Consider the following 27,812-nt stretch of genomic DNA (forward strand, 5'->3'; position numbering starts at 1 on the left):
ACAATGAGAATAATGTTGTTTTCATGCCTGCTAACACAACATCCATTCTGTAGCCCATGGATTAAGGAGAAATTTTTATTTCAAGTCTTATTGTGAAAGAAATACATTTCATAAAACTACAGCTGCCATAGATAGTGACTTGTCTGAAGGATCTAAAGTGAACTGAAAACCTTCTGTAAAGGATTCACCACTCTAGATGTCATAAAAAAAAACATTCATGGTTCATGGGAAAAGGTAAAAATTATCAACATTAATGGGAGTTTGGAAAAGTGATTCCAAACCTCATGGGATGACATTGAGGAGCTGAAGATTTCAGCGGAGGAAGCAGAATTGGTAGAATTACCAAGAGAACTAGAATTGGAGCCTGCAGATGTGACTGAATTGCTACGAGCTCATGATCAAACTTTAATGAGTAAGAAATTCCTGCTTATGAACGAGCAAAGCAAGTGGCGCCTTGAGATGAAATCTTCTCCTAAAGATGCCGTGAAGACTGTTGAAATTACAACAAAGGATTTAGAATACTACATAAATGTATCTGATAAAGTGTTTGAAAGGACTTAACTCCAACTCTGAAAGAAGTTCTATACTATGGGTAAAATGCTATCAAACAGCATTGCACGCTATAGAGAAATTGTGGCAAACTTCATTGTTGACTTATGTTCAGAAATTGCCACAGCCACCCCAACCTGCAGCAATCAGCCTGATCAGCCATCAACACTAAGGCAGGACACTCCACCAGCAAAAGATTACAATTCACTGAAAGCTAAGATCATGGTTAGCATATTTTTAACAATAAGGTATTTTTAAATTAAAGTTTATACACTGTTTTTTGGGACATATTGCTACTGCTCCCTTAATAGATTAAGGTGCAGTTTAAATGTAACTTTTATATGCACTGAGAAACCAAAAGATTCATTTGGCTTGCTTTACTGAGTTATTCACTCTACTGTGGTAGTCTAAAACCAAAACCAAGTACTTCCAAGGTATGCCTATATAACCCATATGAAAAAAAGTCCTTTGAGATCTTCAATAATACTTAACAGTATTAAAGAGATCTTGTCACTAAGAGTCTGAAAACTGATAGTACAGAATCTGAAGAAACAGAACCAAGTAATTTCATAAATTGATTATTCTCTAAAGGGCAAAAGAGAACTTTTTAATGTGGTTATCCACTTGGAAAAACAACAAAAATTGTATCTCTGTCTCAAAACATACAGAATAAACTTCAAATGGGTGAGGGATAAAAATATGAAAAAATGAAACCATTCAAGTATTAGAAGAATCCTCTTTATCTAGGGTACAGAGAAAGGCTTACTATCTATGACTGATAATTCAGACACAACAAAAAATAAACTGACTACATAAAAACTAATTTTTTCCTTGATTCCCCTCCCAAGAAACAATAAAAAAAGTCCACCATAAACAAAAGCAAAAGACAAATGGGGAGGGGCAAAGAAAATATATGTAACATATATCACAGTTAAGAGCTAAAATCCCTAGTACATAAAACTTGAGGGGAAAATACTAAAACCTGACAGAAAATGTAAGATATAAATAGATGGGGCACCTGGCTGGCTCAAATGGTGGAGCATGCGACTAATGATCTTGGGGTTGTGAGTTCTGTACTTGGTACAGATTTAGTGATTTAGAAGCCCATCCCTGGGATGGCAGACTTAAAAGTTGGGGTGCTAGATGTGTGGTCTAAACCCTTCTCTCCTCAGAGAGACCCCAGCAGTTGGGCGTTCTCTCCAGATTGTGCCAACAGTGGGGTTTATTGCAAGAATGTGCCTCAATGTTTCCTACATATTTTGATGTGGGTATTTTCTCAGTTAGCAGATGTGTAGGATCTTTCAACTATTTTCTGGATTTCTCTCAGAGAGAATTGCTCCATGTGTAGTTGCATCTTCTGTGCATCCACAGGAGGACGAAAATTCAGGAGCCTCCTGTGTCTCTATCTTCTATTTTGGTGAGCCCCTGCTCTGTTATTCTTCAAGGTGTTCTACTTTGCTAATAACTCTTCTTACTCTGTAACTTCTCCTTAAGTAAGCATATATATTCCCATAGTTTAATACTACTCGTGTGTTGATGATACCAGTAATTTTTTTTCTAGCTTCAAATTTACTACTTTAGGTATACAGAGTTGCTTTGCTGGTGGTTTTACTAGGCAATATTCCTTACATGCAACACAATGAAAACTGAAATTCATCCTTCTCCAACAACTCTGCTTTTTTGAGATTTCAACACCGTATGATTAAGAGATGGTGACACAGATACGGAGAATAGAATGCAAGACTGGGATGTGAAAATGGAAAGGAATAAAATAATTTTCAGAGGAAATGAACAGAATCTAGAGCAGCCTTGATTAACAAACTTTGTGAAATGATGGAAATAGTATATATTGTCCACGGGGCTATTAGGCCCTTGAAATGTGGTTAGCACAAATAAGCGAATTAAAATTTTAAATAAACTTTGAATTTAATTTGATTTAAATTTAAAGTCACATGTGGTTAGTAGTCACTATCCTGGGCATCACAGTTCTAGAGTTCATAACATGTTATGTACAATGCCTAATGTATAATAAAAAACTAAGACATACGCACGAACAGGAAAATGGAATCCATAGTCAAGAGGAAAAGATTTCAATAGATATAAACATGGCAATAACCCAGATATTGAATTTAGCAGAATTTAAAGTCATTAGTTTAAAGTAATTATGATAAATACGTTAAAAATCTAAAAGAGAAGACAGATATAACTGATGAAGAAATGTAGATTTCAGGAAAGCTATGGAAACTATGAAAAGAGACCAAATAGAAACTTTAGATTGACAAATACAATATCTGAAAGAGTTAAAGGAGTCTCACAATGGATTTACTGAGGTAAATGCAATCCTGTAGAACTTTTTGTGGCCAGAGGGTATGCCTTCTTCTATGTGCCGTAACTCTATTACAAGTACTCTCCTTAATGGAAATTTCTTTATTTTCCACCAGTAACAGCTATATTAAGATATATGGTTACCTTCAGAGTTGATGAATTCCTCATAATTACTAATTTTCAGGCATAAACAAGACCATAATTTGGCAGGATAAAGAGAAATAATTATAAATGAACAAAATATCCTCCAAGGTTCCTCACAATCCTGAGATTCAAAGACTTTACAAATGACCATGATTAACTTGAAATTTGAACTAAAATACAATTTAGTTACTCTTAAATAATGTAAAGATATATTTCATAAGTCAATCAGAAAAAGACAAGTACTGTATGATCTCACTGATATGAGGAATTTGAGAAGCAAGAGGGGAAAAAGAAACAAAACAAAACCAGAGAGGGAGACAAACCTTAAGAGACTCTTAATCTCAGGAAACAGAGGATTGCTGGGGGGTGGGGAGTGGGAGAGATGGGGTAGCTGGGTGATGGACATTGGGGAGGGTATGTGGTATGGTGAGTGCTGTGAATTGTGTAAGACTGATGAATCACAGACCTGTACCCCTGAAACAAATAATAGATTACATGTTAATTAAAAAAAGATTTTATAATTTGGGGTTTAACATTTAAAAAAATAAATTTTAAAAGACATATTTCTTATTATAGCAATTTTTAAGCACAAGATGAATATTTACCATGTAAATATATATATCTTTGCAATTTTAAAACATAAATATTTTACTAAACACATATCAAATATCAAACAAAATTTAAATTACCCTCTTATCCATTTCATAAGATGAAGCTTCTGTACTTGGCAAAAGATGGGTAATGGTGGCTATCAGGATCTGTCAGTAAAGAAAAAAAAAGTTCAAAATATGTTAAATAATGATGCATCCTAAAACTTAAATGTTAATGGTGAAGTGATAAAATCTACTAATGAAAGTTTATCCACATTTTTAAATCCTAAATACATTAGCACTGTTACTTCAAAGTAATTTTTAATAGGTAAGTTTTTCAAGTATTCTTAACCATCAGTCATTTATAATCCTCATATGTATGGAACCAAAATCATATAAAGACTGTCCACTATAAATGGATTTCTTGCAAATTCAACTCATGAATCAATATATTTAAATAGACAAATATGTTCATAGAAAAATGAGAGTATACAGATGAGCAAAACAATTTCTAAAAATCATCTGCAATTCTATCACTCAAGAAATCTATTTTGCTCAACAAATTAGTTACAGAAGGAATGTACTTCAAGATAATAAAGGCCATTGACAAACCAACAGCTAACATCATACTCAATGGCAAAAAGTTAAAAGCTTTTCCTCTAAGGTCAGGAGCAAGACAAGGATGCCCACAATTGCCATTTCTATTCAGCGTAATACCTGAAGTCCTAGCATAGCAATTAGGGAAGAAAAAGAATTAAAAGGCATCCAAATCTAAAAAGAAGAAGTAAAATTATTTGTTTGCAGATGACATCATCTCATACTTAGGAAATCCTAAACATTCCACCAAAAAGTGTCAGAATTAATAAATGTATTCAGTCAAGTTTCAGGATTAAAAATTAATATACAAAAATCAGTTGCATTTCTATATAGTACCAATGACCTGTCAGAAAAAGAAATTAAGAAAGATATCCCATTTGCGGTAGCATTAAAATCAATGAAATACTTAGGAATAAATATAAACATGGAGGTAAAAGATCCATACATTGCAAACTATTAAAACAGAGATGAATGAAATTGAAGACACAAATAAATGGAAAGATATTCCATGTTATAGATGAGAAGAATATTGTTTGTTTGTTCATACTACCCATAGTGATCTAGAGTGTCAATGTAATTTCTATCAAAATTCTAATGGCATTTTTCTCAGAAAAACAAAAAACTATCCTGAATTTTGTATAGTACCATAGAAAACCCCAAAGAACCTACAATCTTGAGGAACAACAAAACTAGAGGCATCATACTTCCTGATTTCTAGCTTCATTATAAAGCTACAGTAATCACAACATAGTACTAACAGTAACGCACTGACATAAAAACAGGCACATTGACCAGCGGACCAGAATAGAGAGCCTAAAACCTAAACCCACACATTTATGGTCAACTAATCTTTGATAAGAGCACCAAGAATGTACAATAGTAAAAGGACAGTATCTTTAATAAATAGTGTTAAGAAAACAGGATATCCACATGCAGAAGAATGAAACTGGACCCCTGTTTACGCCATTGACAAAAATTAACTCGAAATGAATCAAAGACTTAAATTTTTTTTTAAAGATTTTATTTATTTATTTGACAGACAGAGATCACAAGTAGAGAGGCAGGCAGAGAGAGAGAGGGAAGCAGGCTCCCTGCTGAGCAGAGAGCCCGATATGGGACTCGATCCCAGGCCCCTGAGATCATGACCTGAGCCGAAGGCAGCGGCTTAACCCACTGAGCCACCCAGGCGCACCAAAGACTTAAATTTAAGACCTGAAACCATAAAACTCCTAGAGGAAAGCATAGGAAAAATATTCTTGATACTGGTCTTGGCACTGATTTTTTAGGTAAGATACCAAAAACACAGATAACAGAAGCTCAAATAAATACGTGGGACCACATCAAACTAAAGAGCATCTGTACAGCAAAGGAAGCAATAAATTGAAAAGGAATGGGAGAAAGTATTTAAAAACCATGTAACTGGATAAAGGGTTAATACATAAAATATATGAAGAACTCAAACTCAATAGTAAAAAGCAAATAATCCAATTTATAACGGGCAAAGGACCTGAATAAACATTTTTCTAAGGAAGACATTCAAATGGTTAATAGGTATATGAAAAAGTGCTCGACATCACTAATCATGAGGAAAATACAAATCAAAACCACAATGAGATATCACCTTACATCTGTTAGAATGGCTATTATCAAAAAGACAAGAGATAACAGATGTTGGCAAGGAGGTAGAGAAAAGAAAACTGATATACACCTTGGTGGGAATGTGAACTGGTACAGCCTTTATGGAAAACAGTATGGAGGTTCCTCAAAATATTACAAATAGAACTACTATATGATCAAAAACAAAACAAAACAAACAAAATAACCCTACCATAATGATCCAGCAATCCTGCTCCTAGGTATATATCTGAAGGAAATCAAATCAGTATCTCTGCATACCATGTTCACTGCAGCATTATTCACAATAGCAAAGATACAGAAACAATGTAAATGTCCTTCAATGAATAAATGAATTTTTAAAAACTGTGTGTATATACACACAATGGAATATTATTATTCAGCCATAAAAGAGAAATCCTGCCATTTGTGACAACATGGATGAACCTGAAGGGCATTACTATAAGTGAAATAAGCCAGACAGAGAAAGGCAAGTACTGTATGTAACAAACTTGTATGTGGACTCTTAAAAAAAATTTTTTTAAAATAAAAAAGAATGCTGCTTTCATAGAAACAGAATAGAATAGTGGTGGCCAGGGGCTGGGATGAGAAGAGGGAAATGGTGAGCTATAGGTCAAAAGGTATATATTTTAAGTTATAACAACAGTAAGTTCTAAGGATCTAATGTAAGGCATGGTGACTATAGTTAATCATTTACTGAATACCTGGAAGTTGCTAAGAGCAGAGCTTAAGCATTCTCACCATAAACAAACAAACAGTTAACTGTGTGAGGTAATGAATGTGTTAATTATCTTGTCCTTGGTAATCATTCCACAATTATCAAATCATAATGTTCTACATTTTAAATACATACAATATTTGATAACTATTTCTCAATAAAGCTGGGGGGAAAAATAAGGAAATCCACTCTCAGGGTGCCTGGCTGGCTCAGTTGGTAGAACATGTGACTTTTTTTTTTTTTTTTTTAAAGATTTTATTCATTTATTTGACAGAGATCACAAGTAGGTAGAGATGCAGGCAGAGAGACAGGGGTAAGCAAGCTCCCCGCCAAGCAGAGAGCCTGATGCGGGACTCAATTCCAGGACCCTGAGATCATCACCTGAGCCAAACACAGAGGCTTTAACCCACTGAGTCATCCAGGTGCCCAGAACATGTGACTCTTGACCTTGGAGTTGTGAGTTTCAAGCCCCATTCTTACTTAAAAAAAAAAAAAAAAGAGAGAGAGAGAGAGAGAGAGAAATAAGAAATCTACTCTTGTCTTTCCAGATGTTCCTGTGTGTGTGTGTGTGTGCACCTCTGTGTGTGGGTGTGTGTAGGTAAAAATATGCTTTTAAAAAAAAGATATTTTATAATGTGGCTTTTTAAATAAACATATACTCTGAATAGTATATGAATAAATTTGATACAAAAATATGAAATAATAAAAAATTATTAAAGAAGGCAAAATATGCACATATTATGTTATTTGCTCTCAAAAATGTTTTGATCTCATTATACTTTTTAAGGTACATGTTAAAATATATAGGAGTAAATTTATTATATTTAACAGGGTCATAATAAATGAGAAATACTTACTTGAATAATTTTCAAGGGAGAATCAGGCTGGTAAATCTGAAGTCTAGGTACGTAATGAACCAGCATGTGAAGCATGTTACAAGCTACATGGGCTACTGTTTTATTAGTAAACTGTAATAACAACAACAACAAAATATTCATTAATGCATTAGCTGCTGAAAAATTTTAAATTTCATACATGTTTCTTTTTGTGATTTTATGTTTATTAAAATATTAAGATAAATACACAGCTGCAAAACAAAAATTCACAACACATCCTAAAACACAATTAACTTTATTTTTAATTTTGAGTGTCTGTCCCCATTAAAGTTTTTCTTTTTCTTTATTTTTCTCTTACCTGGATTTCTGCAATAGCCTATAAACTGCTAATTTCCTTATCAATCATTTCCCCATTCCAATCTACTTACTTTCAAATTAATCTAAAGAACTGCACTGATGCTGACATTCTCTATGCTTAAAGCTCTTGGATGACTCCTCAGTGGCATAAATTCAAACTTGTTATGTTTAACTCTTTATGACCAAATCTCCCCCACTACCCCACATCTCCTCTTTCCAAAGTCTTCTCTATTACTTAAGTAAAAGTGATCTCAGCTTCCTCTGACCTCAATTAGCATGTTATATGCACCCACTCATTTGGTTCTCTCAGCTTTCTGTTTTATTACTCTCATTTTAATCCTTTTCTGCCTCATATTATTAATCTCTTGAATCTAGTGTATACAATTGTATTTTATTCAGAGTGGTATCCCTCACTCTGACTAGCAAACCACCTCAAACATAGTACATACTCAGAAATATGTCAAGTAATATTTGTATGTTTTATGTTTAGAAGTCTATATAGATACTGTATTACAAGTTTTAAGACAAAAATAATATCATGCATACTTTCACAAGCAAAAAATTTACTCAGATTCTCCAAGTAATTAGGTTATTATTTTTTAACAAATCTTACTCTGGTTACAAAGGGAGCATTTAATTTGAATAATAAAGCCAAAACACTGAACAGCTCAAGAATTCAGAAGTATTAAGGATTAAAGAGTAGGTTACAAAAATATCGTTTAGGAAAAACAATAACCCTATATATGTTTCTAAGTGACATTAAAAGTTGAGATAAAATAGGTTATCACTAGGATATCCTAAGTTCAAGAGAAGGACCACTCTGAAGGAAAAAGTCAGGATCAAAGAAATAATGTAATATAAAATTAATGAACACATTTCTTAAATGTTTTATTCTATAAGGACACAATATATAATTGACATTTGGAGAAAAATAGTCCTGCATTCTATACTATAGTAATATATTCCATATATATTGGGATAGGTCTTTTTTTTTTTTTTTACCTTTAAGGAAACACAAATTACATTCAGAGCTTCCTTGATTTGAGGATGATGAGACTCATGGACTAGTTCTTCACAAATCCAAATACCTAAACTGCACAATGCTACACATCTGCGAAAAGGGCAACCAACAACGATATAAATAGAAGGAGATGAGCCATTAAATGAAATGAAACCACCACCAAAAGCACCACCACAACCAAAATATCCACAACCAAACAATCTAGAATGAACATGCACTGCTTAAGTGAATCAATCAATTTGTTACTCTGTACATTAGCTCTTCTTAAGCAAGGGTAAATAGCAAAGGGTAAAAAGCAAATGACCCCAACTTAATGCCTGATTTTCAGTCATAATTTACTACCAAGCCCACAGGTGGGGATAACACACAGGATCTTTGTAACAAACACATTATTAATAAACTGATATTGCCATAAAGCTTCCCAAATATGTAACCTGCTTTCAAAAAAAGAAAGTGATTTTATTGACAGCACAAAATGAACTTAAGCAAAAAAAAACATGAAGCTGATGGGATAAGCCAAATATTACTTTCTTTCTTTTCCTTCCTTCCTTTTTTTTTTTTTCCTTTTTTTTGTTTTAAGAGAAGAGGGGAAGCGCAGTGGAGAGGGAGATAGAGAATCTTAAGCAGGTTCCATGCCCAGTACAGAGCCTGAGCAGGGGCTCAATCTTGCAACCCTGAGATCACGACCTGAGCCAAAATCAAGCGTTGGATACTTAACTGACTGAGCCACCCAGGTGTCCCTAAATATTATTTTCATTAATCTTAAATTTAACACAGCTAGCTACAAATTTGTTGTAAAACAAATTGGCAATACAAATAAAATTCATATATTTTATAAAGGGTTTCCAACAGGAACAGAACTTGTAGAATTTTTTCTATTCCTTAACATCTTGTGAAACTTCATTTCCCTGTTTCAACTGAGTTTCAGATTGAAGGGAGTAACTTAATAATCAGAATCAGTAAAAATTTCATTAGTGTATTCATGTATAAGCTTCTGATGAAGTACATATTGGTTCCCTCAACTCCTAAAAAAGTCAACTCCTTCTAGTATCATGGTATACTTGGCATGCCCTGATACTGACATTCTTAAATTAAATTTTGTAGAATGTTAAATTTTAGAATAATTCAACGCAGGAATATCTTTCTTCCTGAACACAGCACATGAGAAATTCTTTCTTAATGCTAATAAATTATTTACTATTAAAACTACCAGGGGGACCTAGGTGGCTCAGTCGGTTAAGCACCTCTCTTCAGCTCAGGTCATGATCTGGAGGTCCTGGGAACAAGCCCTTTGTCAGGCTCCCTGCTCAGTGGGGGGCCTGCTTCTCCTTCTCCTCCCAACTTGTGCCTTCTCTATCTGTCTCTCTCTCTCAAATAAATAAAATCTTAAAAAAAAAAAAAAAAAAAAAAAGAGAGAGAGAGAGAATCTGGCCTACCGTGCAGGACCAGAGGGCTCATCTCTTGCCGAGCTTAACACAGTTTTGATTATGAGTTCCTAAAATAAAGGGGAAATATCAGTAATGATTAAGATTTCATTCATTCATTCATTCAAATATTTATTTAATGGCCACTATGGGCCCAGGCACTGTGCCCGGTGCTAGAGATAAACAGTGAAATAAAACAATCTTTATTCTCATGTGCATACTTTGTTAATAGGGTCCAATATTATTCATAAAATTAGCTAAATATTAAAAAAAACACTAATATGGTCTGAATATTTGTGCCCCCCCCTAAAATTGTTATGCTAAAATCCTAGCCCCAAAGATGATGATATTAGCTGGTGCTTAGATCATGAGGATGGAGCCCTTATGAAGGAGATTAATGCTCTTATAAAAGAGACTGCCAAAGAACTCCCTAATTCCTTCCAGTTTGTGAAGACACAGTAAAAAGGTGCCAGCTATGAACCAGTGAGAGGACCCTCACCAGAATTCAACTCTGCTGGAGGCTTGATTTTGGACTTATTAGCCTCCAGAACTATGAGAAATAAATTTCTATTGTTCATAAGCGACCCAGTTGGTAGTACTTTTTTTTTTTTTTTGGTAATATTTTGTTACAGCAGCACAAAAAGACTAAAATAAACGATTTCTGAAATTTATAACCAAATATGTATGTTTCAAAAAGAATCTTTTTTCCTGATTAAAAGATTAATAAAAAGCTCACTATAAGAATTAAAACATTTACTTGCTTAAAAGTATGGGCATCTTTTCAAAACTTTGAGAAATATTTATTTAAAAGCAAGCCTCCTCTTTTTTTTTGATAATTTGTAAAACATTATAATGTTTGAGTTTAGTGGTAAGTGCTAAATAATAGTTAAAATTTTATAAATGAATAAAATATTCAAAAGAGAATAAAGAGAGCAATTATCTAAAGAGAGGATCTTAGAGTAAGTTTATGTTTAGCAGGCAGAGAAAGAACACGAATTTATTAAGGAGTCCTAGAATATTTAGAGAAACACATAGTAAATCAAGATGGATCTGTGCAACAGAAGTCAAAGTTGAAAAGACTTAGGAAGGTCAGGAATATCAACATGGGTCAAATACCATAGTGGCTAACTAAGAAGAGGAAAACAAGAATGCCACTAGGCTTGATAATTAAGAATTTATTTGTTCCTTTTCTTAAAAAATCATTATTTCAGGGGCGCCTGGGTGGCTCAGTAGGTTAAAGCCTCTGCCTTCGGCTCAGGTCATGATCCCAGGGTCCTGGGATCGAGCCCGGCATCGGGCTCTCTGCTCAGCAGGGAGCCTGCTTCCTCCTCTTTCTCTGCTTGCCTCTCTGCCTACCTGTGATCTCTGTCAGATAAGTAAATAAAATCTTTAAAAAAAAATCATTATTTCATTCATTCATTCATATATTCACAAAGCACTTATCAGTTACATAGTCTGTAAGCTCCTTAGGAGGAGTAACTTTCTACTTATCTCTGCAAACTTAGCATCGAGCCCAGTGGCTGATAATTAATAGGTACTTTGGACATATCTATTGTTTAAGCTCAAGAGCTTTCTATGCAATAGATCCTGTCTTAAATGCTGGAAAGAAATGGATGGTTAAGATGCTGTACATATTCTCAAGAAGTTTATATTCCAGGGAGGGAGGAAGACTTGTTAACAATTACTAACACAAGATGACATATACAAGGTTCTATGTGAACAAACAGTTAAACTTTGGTAAGTAATAGGACACTTCACAAAAGGGTCTTAGGTAAACAGGATTTTGACAAATGATCAAGGTCAAAGACTAAGATTATTTGTGTGTGGGTGATTAAGAAAGACAAGAAGAAGAAAACAGGTCTACATAATAGATGTTTTAAGCAGAAAGAAATGCATTTTCAAAAGCACAAAACTGAAAAACAGCATGGTATGTTCCATGTGGCTATGTGGCTGCAGTTTAAAATACACAGAGAGCTGGTTTCAGTGAAAATGTGAAAATTAAATACGACCACTATGGCATGTAATTTTCCCTTAAATCTTCAGTTTTCTGGCTAAGAATAGAATAATCATCATTTTCTTGAGATTTTTGCTTTCTTCATCATTATTAGAATTAGCTTTTATTTTGGAGATACCCCTACCCCAAAGTTTATTTTGATTTTTTAAATAATTTAAGCCATTACTATCTATATAATGGCCAGAAGACAATAAGGCCACTCTTGAAAAGCAGATCCTATGTAGTAGCTAGGCTAATCCCTAGCGACCTCAAAACTGCCTAAGCAAATTAAAACTATTACCTATCCCTGACCTTCAGGTTCTTCTGAAAACAGAAGAAACCAAAGACACTACATCTCTGAAGACCAAAACTCAATTTCTATAGTTTTTATTAACTGTTATTACAAATTTGCACTGAGCTATACAATTTTATGTGTAAGTGAAATTCACTTGTTCAACAAATGTTTTTAGAGTAGCAGATGCCAAGCAGTATATTAAGCTCTGAGGATACAGCAGTAAATAAGACTTTGTGTTATTTGTCTAAAGCATAAATCAAACACTCAACAAGTAATTACATATAATAAATGTCATAAAGAGAAATATGGGTGGTATGAAAGTATATACAGAAATCCAGCAAACTGAAAAAATTTCTTTCAGAGAAGGCAAAAGTTTAAAAATTGATTATCAGCATGACTGTTCAGGAGCTATAATGCTTCAGGTACACAGATTCCCCAACCCAATTCCAGTTTCCTACAGCAAAACAGAATATTCCATTACATTGTTGGATATATTCACATGCAGAAATTAAGAGAGTAAAGTTTGCAGATTTATTGCCATCTCAATCTTAGATGCCTTAGAAGTAGCACAGTATCTGCCTCATGGGATATTTCAATAAATGTTCTGTGAGTGAATGAAAGAATCCTAAGATACTGATATATGAATGGATACGATAATGAGAAAATGTTTCCAAAGAAGTTATCAACACAAAAAAGACTATAATGCTAATGGACATTCCAGTCTTGTGTCCGAGTGGTATGACTGGTTAATGTTCTTTAACAATTATGTGGATTTCTAAAGAAAAAGAAAGAATACAAATTTTACCATACATTGTTACTATAAAATCATTTAAACGCTGAAAATCTGATTTCCTACCTTAACATCTGTAAACTGAGACATAGCAATATCAGGAATGTTGGGATGGAGAGCAGGCAGTTCACAATACAAGTTAGGAAAGCAAACCAAAGATCCCAGAAGAACTTGTGCTTCCACTCTTGGTGCCTAGGTATCAGATTTTTTGAGAAAAAATATAAATACTTTCATTTTAAAGGTAACTCACACATCATAACATACTGTGTTATAACTAATGGACAGATGACTCAATGTCACTAGATTGTATTTGTCACTATTTAAGGATAAATAAAGTAACTAAGGATAAAAATAATAACTGTCTCTTCAAAAACAGGCACTAGTTTATTTATTTATTTTTTTTTAAAGATTTTATTTATTTATTTGACAGAGAGAAATCACAAGTAGGCAGAGAGGCAGGCAGAGAGAGAGGAGGAAGCAGGCTCCCTGCTGAGCAGAAAGCCCGATGTGGGGCTCGACCCCAGGACCTGGGATCATGACCTGAGCCGAAGGCAGCGGCTTAACCCACTGAGCCACCCAGGCGCCCCCAGGCACTAGTTTAGATAGTTTTTATGATATTATGCACATGAGAAAAGCACTGCCTATACTACTTACTAAATACAATCAGAATTTATACTTGGCCTACAGATGAAGGTAACTTTTCATCTTTTTTCCTTAGCTATATTAAGCCATTTCTGAAGTATGTCCACCAAACACCAATGTCCACCAAACACCAATACCCACCTACTAGTATATTTATTAACTAAAATACCTACAATACCAATTTATATGTTTAATAATACCTAACAAAAATGCTAAAACGAATCTGCTAGAAATACAATACTTCTACTCACATAATACAACAATCTGTCACCAAAAGGATTTCCTTATGTTTCTAAGTGTTATTACAGAGGCAGTGGAGTATCAACAAAACAACTCACTTCCATATTTAAAAAATAATCCAGATTTGCAGATAAAAGATAATACCACCAAGAGGTTAGGGTAAGCTTATAGACACCATGCCAATTTAAAATTAGTTATAGGGGTCCTTGCTGGCTCAGCTGGTAGACCATGTGACTCTCTTCATTTCAGAGTTGTAAATTCAAGCTCCAAGATGGGTGTTAAGATTACTTAGAAAAATAAAATCTTTAAATAAAAAAAAATTAGCTATAAAAGTGAAACTGATAAAAACCAGCATTTTAAAAGAGATTAGCTAAGGAATTTTCTTTAAAGTTAGATAAGATAACTAAGAATGTTCAGGTATGTGGATATAATGGGAGCATACTGTAATGTGATTATAATTAAGAAAGGCAAAACCTAATCAATTATTTTACTGTCTGTCAGGGGAAGAAACAAGCCGCCCATTAACAGAAGGAAGATGATGTGTATGGGATCTAAAATGGAATCCAAAGATGAAGATTGGAATGTGTACCTCCAACATCATCCAGAGGAAAAGACTAACCTTAACCTTATAGTAGAGGGATGGGGTGTCAGGTTTGATTCTTGCAATAATTTGTCTTCCTATGCAGTCTTTCTCAACAAGTGTTCCTCATATGTGGAACATATGACTATTTTTTAAATTTTTGCAAGGATGTTACAGAACTAGCATCCTTTCTACATGCACAGAAGGTAAATTTAGTCACATAAAATGGATGCGTAAGGACATTAGGGCTTAATTCTCCCGCAGAATCTTGAGAAGTGCAGGAAAAGTGCTGATTAGTCAATCTAGAATAATTGGCCTACTCAGTAGTAATTGTTTTCATAGTAAATTGATAAAAAAATTCAGTAGTTCGTATATCAGTCTCCTCTGAGGTCTACCAACTTGTGCCAGTATCGAAGAGATTGATAATCTGTGTACACTAATACTACAATAGCCTTGTAATTTATTTACCATCTTTACCTGCCTTCCATTTAATCTACTCCTAGATTAATACACTTATTATAATATTGCCAAAGCACAGACTCAATCATCTCTCTCCCTAATTTAAAACATTTAACTGTTTATCTAATATAGCATTATCATCTGATCCCTCACATTCAAGACCTTCCGAATATAGTCTAAGGCAGTGCTTCTCAATCCTCAATGTCCATATCAATTATTTGGAATATAGTTAAAATGTGAATTCTGTTTTAGTAGGTCTGGGATGGGGTCTGAGACTCTGAATTTCTAAAAAGCACCTAGATCATGCCAAATGTTTCTGGTGTGCAGACCACACTTTTTGTAGCTGGGATCTAAAGTACCTTTCTGTTCTTTCTGTCCACTACTCCCTAGTTAGATTAACCTGCTTCAAGAAAAGATGGGAGTATTTGTCATTCCTAGAACACAGCTTACTCATGCCTGTTTCCCTCCTGGCAGACCTTCCCTCATCAATATTTTCACGTATAAAATTACTAATAATCTTTCAAGGACTATTCAAATATCTTTTCCACGAAATATTCCTGACGTCCCTATACAAAAAAGCTCTCTCCTTTGTCTGAATTACCAACTAATTTTATTAAACAAACTCTTATACTGCACATATACAAGTGTCCATAAAGTGTTCCAACCATGTTCCAAATGTTAATTAATTTAATCCTTATAAAATTACCCTATGAGGAAGGTTATCTCCATTTTATAAATGAAGAAACCAAGACACACAGAAGTTAACTAATCTGCACAAGGTCTCACATCTACTAAATGGCAGAGGTAGGATTTGAACCCTAGAGTTTGGCTCTAGACTCCATTTTTTTTAAAAAATGATATTATTTATTTATATTGAAAGAAAGGGAGAGAGAGGAGAGTTGCACAAGCGCAGGGGGAGAGGGAGAAGCAGACTCTCTTGTTCAGTATGGAGCCTGATGTAGATGGAGCTCGATCCCAGGACCCTGAGATCATGACATGAGCTGAAGTCAGATATTTAACCAACTGAGCCACCCAGGTGCCCCTACACTCTGTGCTTTTTAACCATTATATTGAGCTTCTCCTATTGGTACTTATTTATTGCCCTACATTCTATAGTTGTTAACAATTTTTAAAAAATATATCTGTATAAGCATGGTGCTGTGCTAGGTCCTAGAGGTATCAAGATGAGTAAGATGCAATCACTGTTCTTACAGAACTGGAGAAACAGGGTTAACAACCAGCTATAAATACAGGTTCTTCCCTTATTTGAACATTTCCACGAGATGAATGCATCCAGTTTCATGGCCTTCAGTAACATGTAAAAGCTAATGTCTCCCAGCTTTCCATTTCAGTCCTGACATCTCCTTTGAGCTCCTGCCTTGTACATGCAACAGCCCTCCTGACATCTCACTGATCTCTACTGGGCAGCTTACTATCCTCCAAATAGGGAGAATTCCTTCTCATTCACTGTTGGTCTTTTATACAGCTTATAAGTGAAATAATGTATATTAAACAGCTATCTAAGCTACAAAATGACTGTATGTATCAAGTATGACTGATTATTCTTTCCCCAACATTCTTAGTTTATTCTAGTAGACTTTTAATTGTTATTTCTCATTTATACTTTGCACCAGAGTGATCCTTCTCAAGTAGAAATTTGATCATGTCACTCCTTGTGTAAAATCCCTCAATGCTTAGTCATTCTTTCCTTGGGATGAAATCTAAACTCTTCAGCATTGTAAACCAGCTACTGTCTTCATCTTTAGTTTATCTCATACTTAAATATGAGCAGGTTCCAATTATAGTGAGTTACTTAGGATTGTCTCACAGCTCCATACCTATTATAAAAATCCTCACATGCTGTTTCAGAGTTTAGAGTTTCCTCCTAGAGCACACTTTCGAATTATCTCACTTCCGGTCCATCTCTTTTGCTATGGCCCATTGCCCTCTCTTTAGTTTCTTCCCTCCCTCTACTTGATTCCTTAGATTTTCTCAATTTTAAATTTTGTTTTGCTTATCAGATTTAATCCATTTTTATAGCTCGTGTCAATTTTTCAATTTTAGTACTTTCTTGTGTTTCAAAATTTACATTAAAAAAAAAAAAGTAACTTCAGTTAAACTGTAAATTTTCCTAAACATCAGCTTGTTACCCTTATCAACAAGGGCTCCTTCTTTGTTGCTTTGTGAGTTGAGTCCTGTTTAACTACAGTCTGTTATATTATGAAGAACAGGAAATAAAAACTTACATTGAGAAAAGCTGAAGAAGCCACTCTACCAGCTGCTACAATAAAATCCATAATAAGCATTGTGGCACCAGGCAAACCAAGTGAAAAAAATTGAGGTGAGCAGTGCTTGATGATTGTATTGACAATATCCTTAGGAGTAAGCAAAGAAGGGAAAAGAATTTCATAAATTAATCTTGGGTATCAGCTAATCAATATCCTTAAAAATAGGTAACATATGAAACAGTAAAACAGGCAATTACTATTCAATGCCTAACTGGAAAGACTAATTTTAATTCTTCTAATTAATCCATGCTTAATATTATATTTTGCCAAAGGAAAGTAAACTTAAAACATTTATTTAACTGACATCAATATAGCATTTTTTTTTTTTTTTCACTAGAGAGCAAGCTGGATGGCTCTTTGCTTCAGGGGGTTGAAAATATAAGACCCATGTATCATGAAACTGAACTGCAGAGTGGCTGCTTCTCTCATCTACTCGCTTCCATGTGAGATCTCTGATCTCTAAAGTTGCATGACCTATTATGTGACAACTGCAAGGATTCTCTTTATTAGATAAACTGAAGCCCTTTGATGGCAAATATCTAGTCTCAGAAATACAGACCTAGGCATTTTAGGGGGAGTATTCTTAACTTGGTTATTCATTCAATTTGCCTTTGGAATTCAACATGAGGATGCAGTGTTTTACGCTGTCTTACTCAATCCGATTTATCCTAAACAAAAGGTTTCTCTGTCAAGTAATTAAAGGCGTCATTTTGTTTGAGACATGTTTATAAGGTAGAACATTGTAAGTAACCACTTCAAATTAATGCAAGAAATATTTTCATTTTTTGGGAAGAGAGATATAATTACCTCTTTCAAAATTAGTTTAATGCTCTTTCATTGAACTACAAGTGAAATTTAAGCCCATCATGATTAAAATGTTTCATTACCATGACTTATAACCTCCCATAGGTTTTTTTTTAGTTTTATGGCCAGGATCAAAACCCCTGAAGTAATGTTCTAGAGTAATATTTATGACTGGCTAATGCATTGATACGAATGCCAAGTCAACAGAACTGTCACTATACTAATACAATCTATGAAAAAAAGAAAACATGATGTGCTAACTCTTAGAGTAGAAAAAACCTCTGACTGTTGCATGACTAGATGAGCAAATCCATATGCCTCAAGAGCCAATTATTAAGTAACAATTACAAAACGCCCAAGAATAAGTACATTAGGACATTAAAGAAACATGTCAGTCTAAGCAAAAGATGGCTTAATATCTGCAAAACAGCGGAACTAGTTGTTAAGAGGAAAGATACATTTAATAAACAAGTTGATCACCTAACTATAATAGCTTTTCAATTATGTTTCAAAAACAAATTAGGTTACAAAACGGAAGAAACTTGTAAATAAAATGACTACATAAGAGAGCATTTTTAATTCTACACCTTAAAAGTTAAGAGTTAAAAATCAAGAATCAAAGATAAATTTATAAAGCAATTGGTTAGAAAGTATATATTTACCTGATCAATATGAAGTAATCCACAATGCATTATATTGTAGAAATGTGTTAGAAAATCTCTGTTTGGAGAAACATCTTGTCTTCTTTTCATTGTATTACAGATAAGTTTGTAAGCATGTAATTTACCTTGTTTATACTTATCAGTCAACATGGTTGCCTACAATTTAAAAATGTTGGTCTTAATATTCAAAAACAAATACTGTTAAATTGAATAAAGCAAGCAATATATTTGTTTTCATTTATTTCTATGTTGGCCCAATTTCTTAATGAATCAATTATTGGGATTACTGATACTACTGCAAATATTAACATGAAACACAGGTATAAATAACCACATACTGTTTCATTTAGGAAAATGCACCAAACATATCAAATAATACTCAAAAGAATTAAATCTTTTTTTAAATATTTTATTTATTTATTTATTTGTCAGAGAGAGAGAGAGAGAGCACATGTGAGCACAAGAGAGCACAATTCCTGATGTTTAGGAAAGTGCACAAGCAGGCAGAGTGGCAGGCAGAGGCAGAGAGAGAAGCAGGCTCCCTGCTGAGCAAGAAGCCCAATGAGGGACTCGATCCCAGGACCCTGGGATCATGACCTGAGCCGAAGGCAACGGCTTAACTGACTGAGCCACCCAGGCGTCCCAAATCTTTTTTTTTTTAAATATTTTATTTATTTATTTGACAGAGAGAGCAAGAGAGCACAAGCAGAAGAGCTGTAGAGGAAGAGGGAGAAGCAGGCTCCGCTGAGCAGTGAGTGCAATGGGAGGCTAAATCCCAGGATCTTGGGATCATGACCCAAGACAAAGGCAGATATTTAACCGACTGAGACACCCAGGTGACCCAAGAATTGAATCTTTAAAAATATAGAGCACATTCTGACACAAATTTGAGATCTATACTTCACTTAAATATAATAAAAACGTAATTTTCTACATTCATTTTTGTTTTATTAAATAAGTAAAAATGATGCACCTGTATAATAATTTTGCTGTGCCCATTCTTCTCTTATATAAACCCCAATGACTAGTTAAAAACTAAGTGTTCTAAAAAAAAAAAAAACAAAAACAAAAAAACTAAGTGTTCTAGAAAACTATATAAAACCTAAAAAATCTATCAAATATTTAAAACTGATTACATATGTATTTACTAAATGAACCTTTTAAATTAACGTTTTATATCTTAAGCTTACCTTGAAAAGCCAAGGTGTAAGAATTCTCAGTGGAGGAATCAAAACTGGTGGTGAAGGGGAGGTCAGGTTATCAGTTGAAATGCCAAGGTTATCTCTAATCTGTAATTTTCAAATAAAATGCAACACACCTATAAAAGTGTTCTTCCATTTGTTTTATCTTAAACTTGAGTTTAATTCCAGTTCCCATCATTAATTATATATTTAAACATGGTTAAGTGACTTCACCTTGCTGGGAACCAGTTTATAGCAAGGCCCCCGCCTTGGGGGTGGGTGGGTAGCTATGAGATCTAAGGCTTCCACTTCTTAACTTTTCTTTCTTTCTCCTCTTATGTTTTGTTTTGTTTTGTTTTTGTTTTTGTTTTTACCTTAGCTAGATTTTGCCAAAGTTCACAGAGGTAATCAAAAACTTGAGCATGTATTTCAGGATCCATAATAGCGTTGACATCTCCCAAAATGCCTAGCATTCTTCGCCACATTACAGTAGCAACATCAGCATGCCATCCTGTGAGTGTACCCCCTGCCATCACGCTACAACATTCAGATGGAAATTCACTGATTTCTGTAGAAAAAATAGACTATTGTCAGTAATTTTTCTGAAGAATTGATCACAAAACACAAAAGAGTCAAAATAATAAACTTAAATATCTACAAAAGTGAATCTTTAAAGTGTCATTATGCATTAGTGTTTTTTTTTTCCTGATAAAATCAACCAGTTCATAATTCCTTATTATGGCAGTAATTACTTATTCAATAGCACCTGTACTAAGATTTACCTAAGGAGGAAATGATGCAGATACTAGATACATTTATTACAGTTGATATAAAGATCATATTTATATGTACATAATCTCTCTTTCATCAAATGGTCACTTCAGGTTATAGCATCAATTAATAGAATATCTCAGGCTGAAGGCAGTTCCTATGAGAAGTCTTCAAAAGCCTGTTTCTTTGTACTTAAAACTTTCAAAGAAATGAATTTCACAATTAAGTCAAGCCTAGCATTAAAAGGGATATGATAATAACATGGGAAAACTAACATTTTTACTAAAACATAATTTAAAATTTCTATAATTACATTTCTTTTGCTTAATAAAATTGGAAACATTATATGTAAGAAATATAGGTAACCTTGGATCCTAGTCTCATTTCTGTCATTAATTATGTGATGTTGTACAAATTACTTAATTGTCAGAGAGAGAGAGAGAGAGTGCACAAGCAGGCAGAGTGGCAGGCAGAGGCAGAGAGAGAAGCAGGCTCCCTGCCGAGCAAGAAGCCCAATGAGGGACTCAATCGATCCCAGGACCCTGGGATCATGACCTGAGCCGAAGGCAGTGGCTTAACCGACTGAGCCACCCAGGCTTCCCAAATCTTTTTTTTTTTTTAATATTTTATTTATTTATTTGACAGAGAGAGCAAGAGAGCACATGTGAGCACAAGAGAGCACAATTCCTATGGCTACACTTCCTCACTGTAAAATAGATGTTTTAGCTAGACATCACTATAGGTCTCCTACAGCTTAAAAAACATCCATCAGGCACCTGGATGGCTCAGGTGTTAAGCATCTTCCTTCGGCTCAGGTCGTGATCCCAGCATCTTGGGATCAAGCCCCATATTGGGCTCCCTGCTCAGTGGGGAGCCTGCTTCTCCCTCTCCAGCTCCCCTGTGCTTGTGTTCCCTCTCTTGCTGTGTCTCTCTGTCATAAATAAATTAAAAAAAAAAAAAAAAAACAAACCCATTATCCTATTCAGTGTATATAATGGAAAAGGCAAAATAATTACTAAGTTGGTAAGGATTATTCCTACTTGATAATATCTCAGTGTGCTCATAATTTCTAAGTTCATTCTAACTATATGTAAGTCCTTTACCTCTCATGTTTGACTTTTTTCTCTTTCCACATAAAGTGTATAATAACTGATCATATTATAAAAAAGTTACCAAATTGTCTCTCATGATAATAGAAAATAAGAATCTGGTGTAAACCCAATGAAATAAAAGAACACACAAAACACTGCAGTTTTAACCATCACTGTTAACATTTCCCTACTCTACAGAACCTGCATAATATAGGGATAAATCAACTGATTTATCTCTTACTTATCCCTCTCAAAAACAAAATTTTAAATAATTTAAATAATAAGATCTCCTAACATTAATGCTCTGAAAAGAAAAATGGCAAATATCTAATTTCCAAATATTGCCTAGGTCATCTGGAGTCTGAAGAACAGAATGGTGGAGCTTCTCATCAAGCTGCAGATCTTTCTGTTCCATGTTATCTATATTCAGTGTGGAAGGAGAAGGTGTCTGTGACCTGGATCCCAGAGCTGAATGGACTGGAGAAGCACTTTCTGAACCTGTAAAGACAATTTAATAAAAATTACAATAAAGAGAATATTCAACACCCTCTACCTAAGATGTAATGCTTAAAACCCCAATAAAACACAACTGAACATCAAAGGATATAACAGGTTACAAGTTGGCCAAAGAGGTAAATAAAATAAAAATACAGTACAAGATTTTATATCTAGGGGTCTCATTTGATTTCTTCCATGGGACTCACATGGAATTAGAACTGGACATACCAGTTCATAGAAGCCATCAGTGAGAGTGAGAATGTCTACTCCCATTCCTGGTCCAGCTACAGAAACTCCAGGACCCACTGCTACTCTATTTCACTAATTTCAGACTTGGAGCAATTCAAAAGAAGAGGAACTTGCTCACTGTGGCTCTATGTGCTACTTTCATTACTGCCCTGGTGTACAATGGTCCCTAGTGGTCCCCAGTCTTCAGTCTCTCCCCCACCACACACACACACACACACACACACACACACACACACACACACACAGTCCCTGGTGGTCCCCAGTCTTCAGTCTCTCCCCCATCACACACACACAAACACACACACACGCATGCGCGCACGCGCGCGCTCTCCTTTCTTCCCAGTCCATTTTTCGTAAGGCAGCAAAAAAATCTAAAAATCTAATCTGACAGTACTCCCACATTTAAAATCCTTCTACGGATTTTATGCCTCTTTACTGGACACAGCATAAGGGCAAACTTTTTAGTGTGTGGTTTTCCAGTCTTTCTGCAACTTTCTTACAACTCCATAATTCCCCTAGTACTTTTAAGTTCTAGTCATAGAAAGTAAACTGCTGGTATTTATCAGAATACATAGCATACCTCTGGCCGTTTCCACATATTTTCCCCTTTGCATGGAGCCCTTATCCTGTTCCCATAGGTCTGGTTAACTTTTTATTTTTCAGGTTTCACCTTAGACACCCCTTCCTGAGAAGCCTACCCCATGTTGACGTATCTGGGGTAAATAAGTAATCTCTGCTCTTTGCACTTGTTCCTCACCATTATATCACTTATCACACTGACCTGAAACTATTCACTTTTAAATATCTTCACTAGTGCATATACTCTGTAAGAACAGGGATTGTATCTGTGGTTACATACTGACGTACTGCCAGTGCATAGTATGGTATCTGGCAAATAACAGAAACTCGTGTTAATTTAAATAATGTATACCATAAATTAATACTATATGAACAATTTGTGGTGGTTGCATGGGAGTGCTACTAGTACCAAGCAAGCCCCTAAAATATTAGGTCTTTTAAAAGAAAATCAACAAAGAAAGATAGGGCTTAAATGATGCATTAGACCAGATGGACTTAACTGGTATGTACAGAACAATCCACCCAAAGCAGCAGAATATACTCTTCTCAAATACAAATGGAACATTCTCCAGGAAAGATCACATATTAGGTCACACAACAAGTCTCAATAAATTCAGCACACTGAAATCTTATCAAGCATCTTTTCTGACCCAACAGTATGAAGCTAGAAATCAATTACCAGAAGAAAACTGGAAAAACTACAAATACATGGAGACTAAACATGTTACTAAATAAATACAGGGTGAATGGAAACTTAAAGGAGAAAAAAATACCTAGAAATAAATGAAAACAGAAATATAACATACCAAAACCTATGGAATGCAACAAAAATGGTTCTAAGAGGGAATTTCATAACAATACTGGCCTGACTCAAGAAAAGAGAAATCTCAAATAAACAATTTAACTTCCCACCTAGGAAAATTAGGGGGAAAAAAAAAAAAAGGAACAAAGCCCAAAGTCAGTAGAAGGAAAGAAATAATATAAGATCAGAGCAGAAATTAATAAAATAGAGACTAAAAAGACAATAAAGGAAGATGAATGAAACTAAGGGCTGAAAAAGATAAAAATGACAAGAAAAGATAAAAATGACAATCCTTTACATTAGATCCACAAGAAGAAAAAAGAGCTCAAATAAAGTCAGAAATGAAAGAAATACAAATACAAATACCACAGAAATACAAAGGATCATAAGAGACTACTATGAACAATTATACCCCAACAAACTGGTCAACCTAGAAGAAATGGATATATTCCTAGAAATGTATAATCTTCCTGGATTCAATCATGAAGAAACAGAAATCTGAATAGACCAATCACTAGTAAGGAGACTGAATCAGTAATCAAAAACCTCCTAATAAACAAAATTGCAGGATCACCCAGCTTCACTGGTGAATTCTGCAAAACACCAAAGAAGTCTTAACACCTATCCCTCTCAAATTCTTCCCAAAAATTGAAGAGGAAGGAAAACTTCCAAACTCATTTTACAAGGCCAGTGTTACCCTCATACCAAAACTAGGCAAGGACACCACAAAAGAAAATTAGAGGCCAATACCCCTAATGAACATAGATGCAAAAATCCTCAACAAAATATTAGCAAACTGAGTTCAACAACACAGAAAAACAATCATACACCATGCTCAAGCGGGATTTATTCCAGAGAGACAAAGTTGGTTCAACATCTACAAATCAACCAATGTGCTAACACCATTTTAACAAAAGGAAAGATAAAAATCATATGGTTATTTCACTAGATACAGAAAGTATTTGACAAAATTCAATACCCATTAATGATAAAAGTCTCAACAAACTGAGTATAATGGGAATGCACCTCAATATAATAATGAAGGCCATATATGACGAATTAGCATCTAATATCATATTCAATGGTGAAATGTGAAAGCTTGCCCACTATCCCCACTTTTATTCAACATAGTATTAGAAATCCTACCTGTAGCAATTAGTTAAGAAAAAGAAATAAGAGGTATACAAATTGGAAAGGAAGAATTAAAACTGTCACTATATGCCAATCTCATGATACTATATATAGAAAACCCTGAAAATTTCATCAAAAAACTGTCAGAATACATGAATTCAGTAAAATTGCAGGATATAAAATTAATATGTAAAAACTCTGCTGTGTTTCTGCACCCTAATAATGAACTATAAACAATCCCATTTATAATCACATCAAAAAGAATAAAATACCTAGGAATAAATTTAACTAAGGAGGTGAAAGACCTATATAGTGAAAACTAGGAGACACTGATGAAAGAAACTAAAGACGACACAAATAAATGGAAAGATATGCCATGCTCATGAGCTGGAAGAACTAATATTGTTAAAATGTCCATACCACCCAAAACAACATACAGATTCAATGCAATCCCTATCAAAATACCAACAGCATTTTTCACAGAACTAGAATAAATAATTTTAAAATTTGTATGAAATAACAAAAGACTAACTAGCCAAAACAATCTTAAGAAAGAAGAACAAAGTTGAAGGCATCCTGCTCCCTATTTCCAATTATACTACAAAGCTGTAGTAATTAAAACAGTGTGGTATTGGCATAAAAACAGACACAGAGATCTACAGAACAGAGAGCTAGAAAAAAACCCATGCATATATGGTCAATGAATTTACAATAAAGGAGGGTAAAAGATACAATGGAGAAAGGATAGTTTCTTCAATAAATGCTGTTGGGAAAACTGGACAGCTATATGTAAAAGGATAGAACTAAACTACTACTTTATATCATACAAAAAAATCAACTCAAAATGAATTGAAGACCTGAAAACATAAAACTTCTAGAAGAAAACATAGGCAGTAAGCTCCTTCACATTGGTCTTAGCAATGTTTTTTAGATATCTGTTCAGGCAAGGGAAACAAAAGCAAAAATAAACAAGGGGAACTATATCAAACTAAATAGCCTCTTCACAGTGAAGAAAACCATCAACAAAACAAAAAGGGAACCTACTAAACTAAAGCAGATATTTCCAAATCATATATCTGATAAGGGCCTAATATATATAAAGAATTTATAAGGATTCATAGAACACAATAAATATATAAAATATACAAGGAACTCCTTTACCTCAATAACAAAAAACAATCCAATTAAAAAATGGGCAAAAGATCTGAATATTTTTCAAAAGAAGACATACAGATGACCAACAGACACATGAAAAGATGCTCAATACCACTAAACCTTCCAGCCACTCTGGAAAACAATACAGAGGTTCCTCAAAAAATTAAAAGTAGAACCACCGTATGATCTAGTACTTTTACTACTGGATAGCTATCTAAAGAAAACAAAAATACTAATCCAAAGAGGTATTTGTATCCCTATGTTCATTGCAGCATTACTTACAACAGCCAAGGTATGGAAATAACCTAAGAGTCCACTTAAGGATAAATGGATAAAGACGTGGTTTTTATAGACAATTGAATACTATTCAGTCACAAAAAAGAATGAAATTTTGACATTTGCAACAACATGGCTGGACCTCGACAGTATTATGCTAAGTGAAGTAAGTTAGACAGAAAAAGACAAATACCATATGATTTCATTTATATGTGGAATCTAAAAAGTAAAACAAAACAAAATAAAACCCAGCCCCACAGATATGGAGAACTGGTGGTTGCCATGACAAAGGGGAGGACGGTGTGGAATGGGAGGAGAATTAAGAACTTCCAGGGGAACCAGGGTGGCTCAGGTAAGGATCCTGGGGTCCTGGAATTGAGTCCTGCCTCGGGCTCCCTGCTCAAGCGGGGAGTCTGCTTCTCCCTCTCCCTCTATCCCCTGTTTGTGCTCTCTCGCTCTTCTCAAATAATAAAAGCTTAAAAAAAAAATTGGAATGGATAATCACCCATCAAAGGGCATTAAACGACAGTGAGAACCAGAGGAAATTTGGATCATCCAGTGGAACCACTAATCTCATGTGCTACTAGCTGCCCAGGATCCCTCTGGTCACTACAGTGGTCACTACAGTGACCAGAGACCAAGAACCTTGCAATGATGTGATCTTGCATTTCATAACTGAATTTCTTGGATCCCACTCATCATATATTTGACCACATAAAAAATTTGCTGAAAAGCATAATTCACTGTATTAATACAGACTATTAGTATATTGATAAATAAGCCGCCTATTAGGCGGTATTCTCTACAGTTTCTATAATAAATACTTTGTTAAAGAAATCATTAAAAATCTGGGCTGACTCTGAAACACAGTGAAAAGAAGATAATACTTATCAACTATTTTTTGGTAATCTAAAAATCACTACAGGAAACGCAGTGATGCAAACATATATAAAATTCTGTATACAATATCAGGAGTTCAACTAATCCCCTGAAATTTACCATGTAGACTCTAGGCCAAGAAACTCTTACATTAATGCATTTTTTCCCTCCATTGTTACATAAAGATAGATGAAAACATAATGCTTAAACTCTAATAAGTAATACTTAAAACCTATCAAATAAAATCCTAA

General features: G+C 34.4%; 1 protein-coding gene across 15 annotated transcripts in view; it reads right to left on the reverse strand.

The window, feature by feature from the left end:
* Positions 1 to 27,812, reverse strand: part of RALGAPA1 (Ral GTPase activating protein catalytic subunit alpha 1) — a 261,885-nt gene that overhangs the window by 117,900 nt on the left and 116,173 nt on the right. For all 15 annotated transcript variants that reach the window (XR_007128538.1, XR_007128539.1, XM_047736015.1 and 12 more), the window contains 10 exons: positions 22,338 to 22,490; positions 20,505 to 20,698; positions 20,140 to 20,238; positions 18,950 to 19,105; positions 17,442 to 17,570; positions 13,341 to 13,466; positions 10,209 to 10,267; positions 8,754 to 8,862; positions 7,416 to 7,526; positions 3,708 to 3,776 (listed from right to left, as the gene is read on the reverse strand). Coding sequence is in view for 13 of the 15 variants with exons in the window: in XM_047736015.1 (XP_047591971.1) it covers positions 3,708 to 3,776; positions 7,416 to 7,526; positions 8,754 to 8,862; positions 10,209 to 10,267; positions 13,341 to 13,466; positions 17,442 to 17,570; positions 18,950 to 19,105; positions 20,140 to 20,238; positions 20,505 to 20,698; positions 22,338 to 22,490 (1,205 nt within the window). In the remaining 2 variants the exon portion in view is untranslated. The remainder of the gene's footprint in view (positions 1 to 3,707; positions 3,777 to 7,415; positions 7,527 to 8,753; positions 8,863 to 10,208; positions 10,268 to 13,340; positions 13,467 to 17,441; positions 17,571 to 18,949; positions 19,106 to 20,139; positions 20,239 to 20,504; positions 20,699 to 22,337; positions 22,491 to 27,812) is intronic.

Source organism: Lutra lutra, chromosome 7 (assembly GCF_902655055.1).
Source record: "Lutra lutra chromosome 7, mLutLut1.2, whole genome shotgun sequence".
In the NCBI taxonomy this organism is placed as follows: Eukaryota; Metazoa; Chordata; class Mammalia; order Carnivora; family Mustelidae; genus Lutra; species Lutra lutra.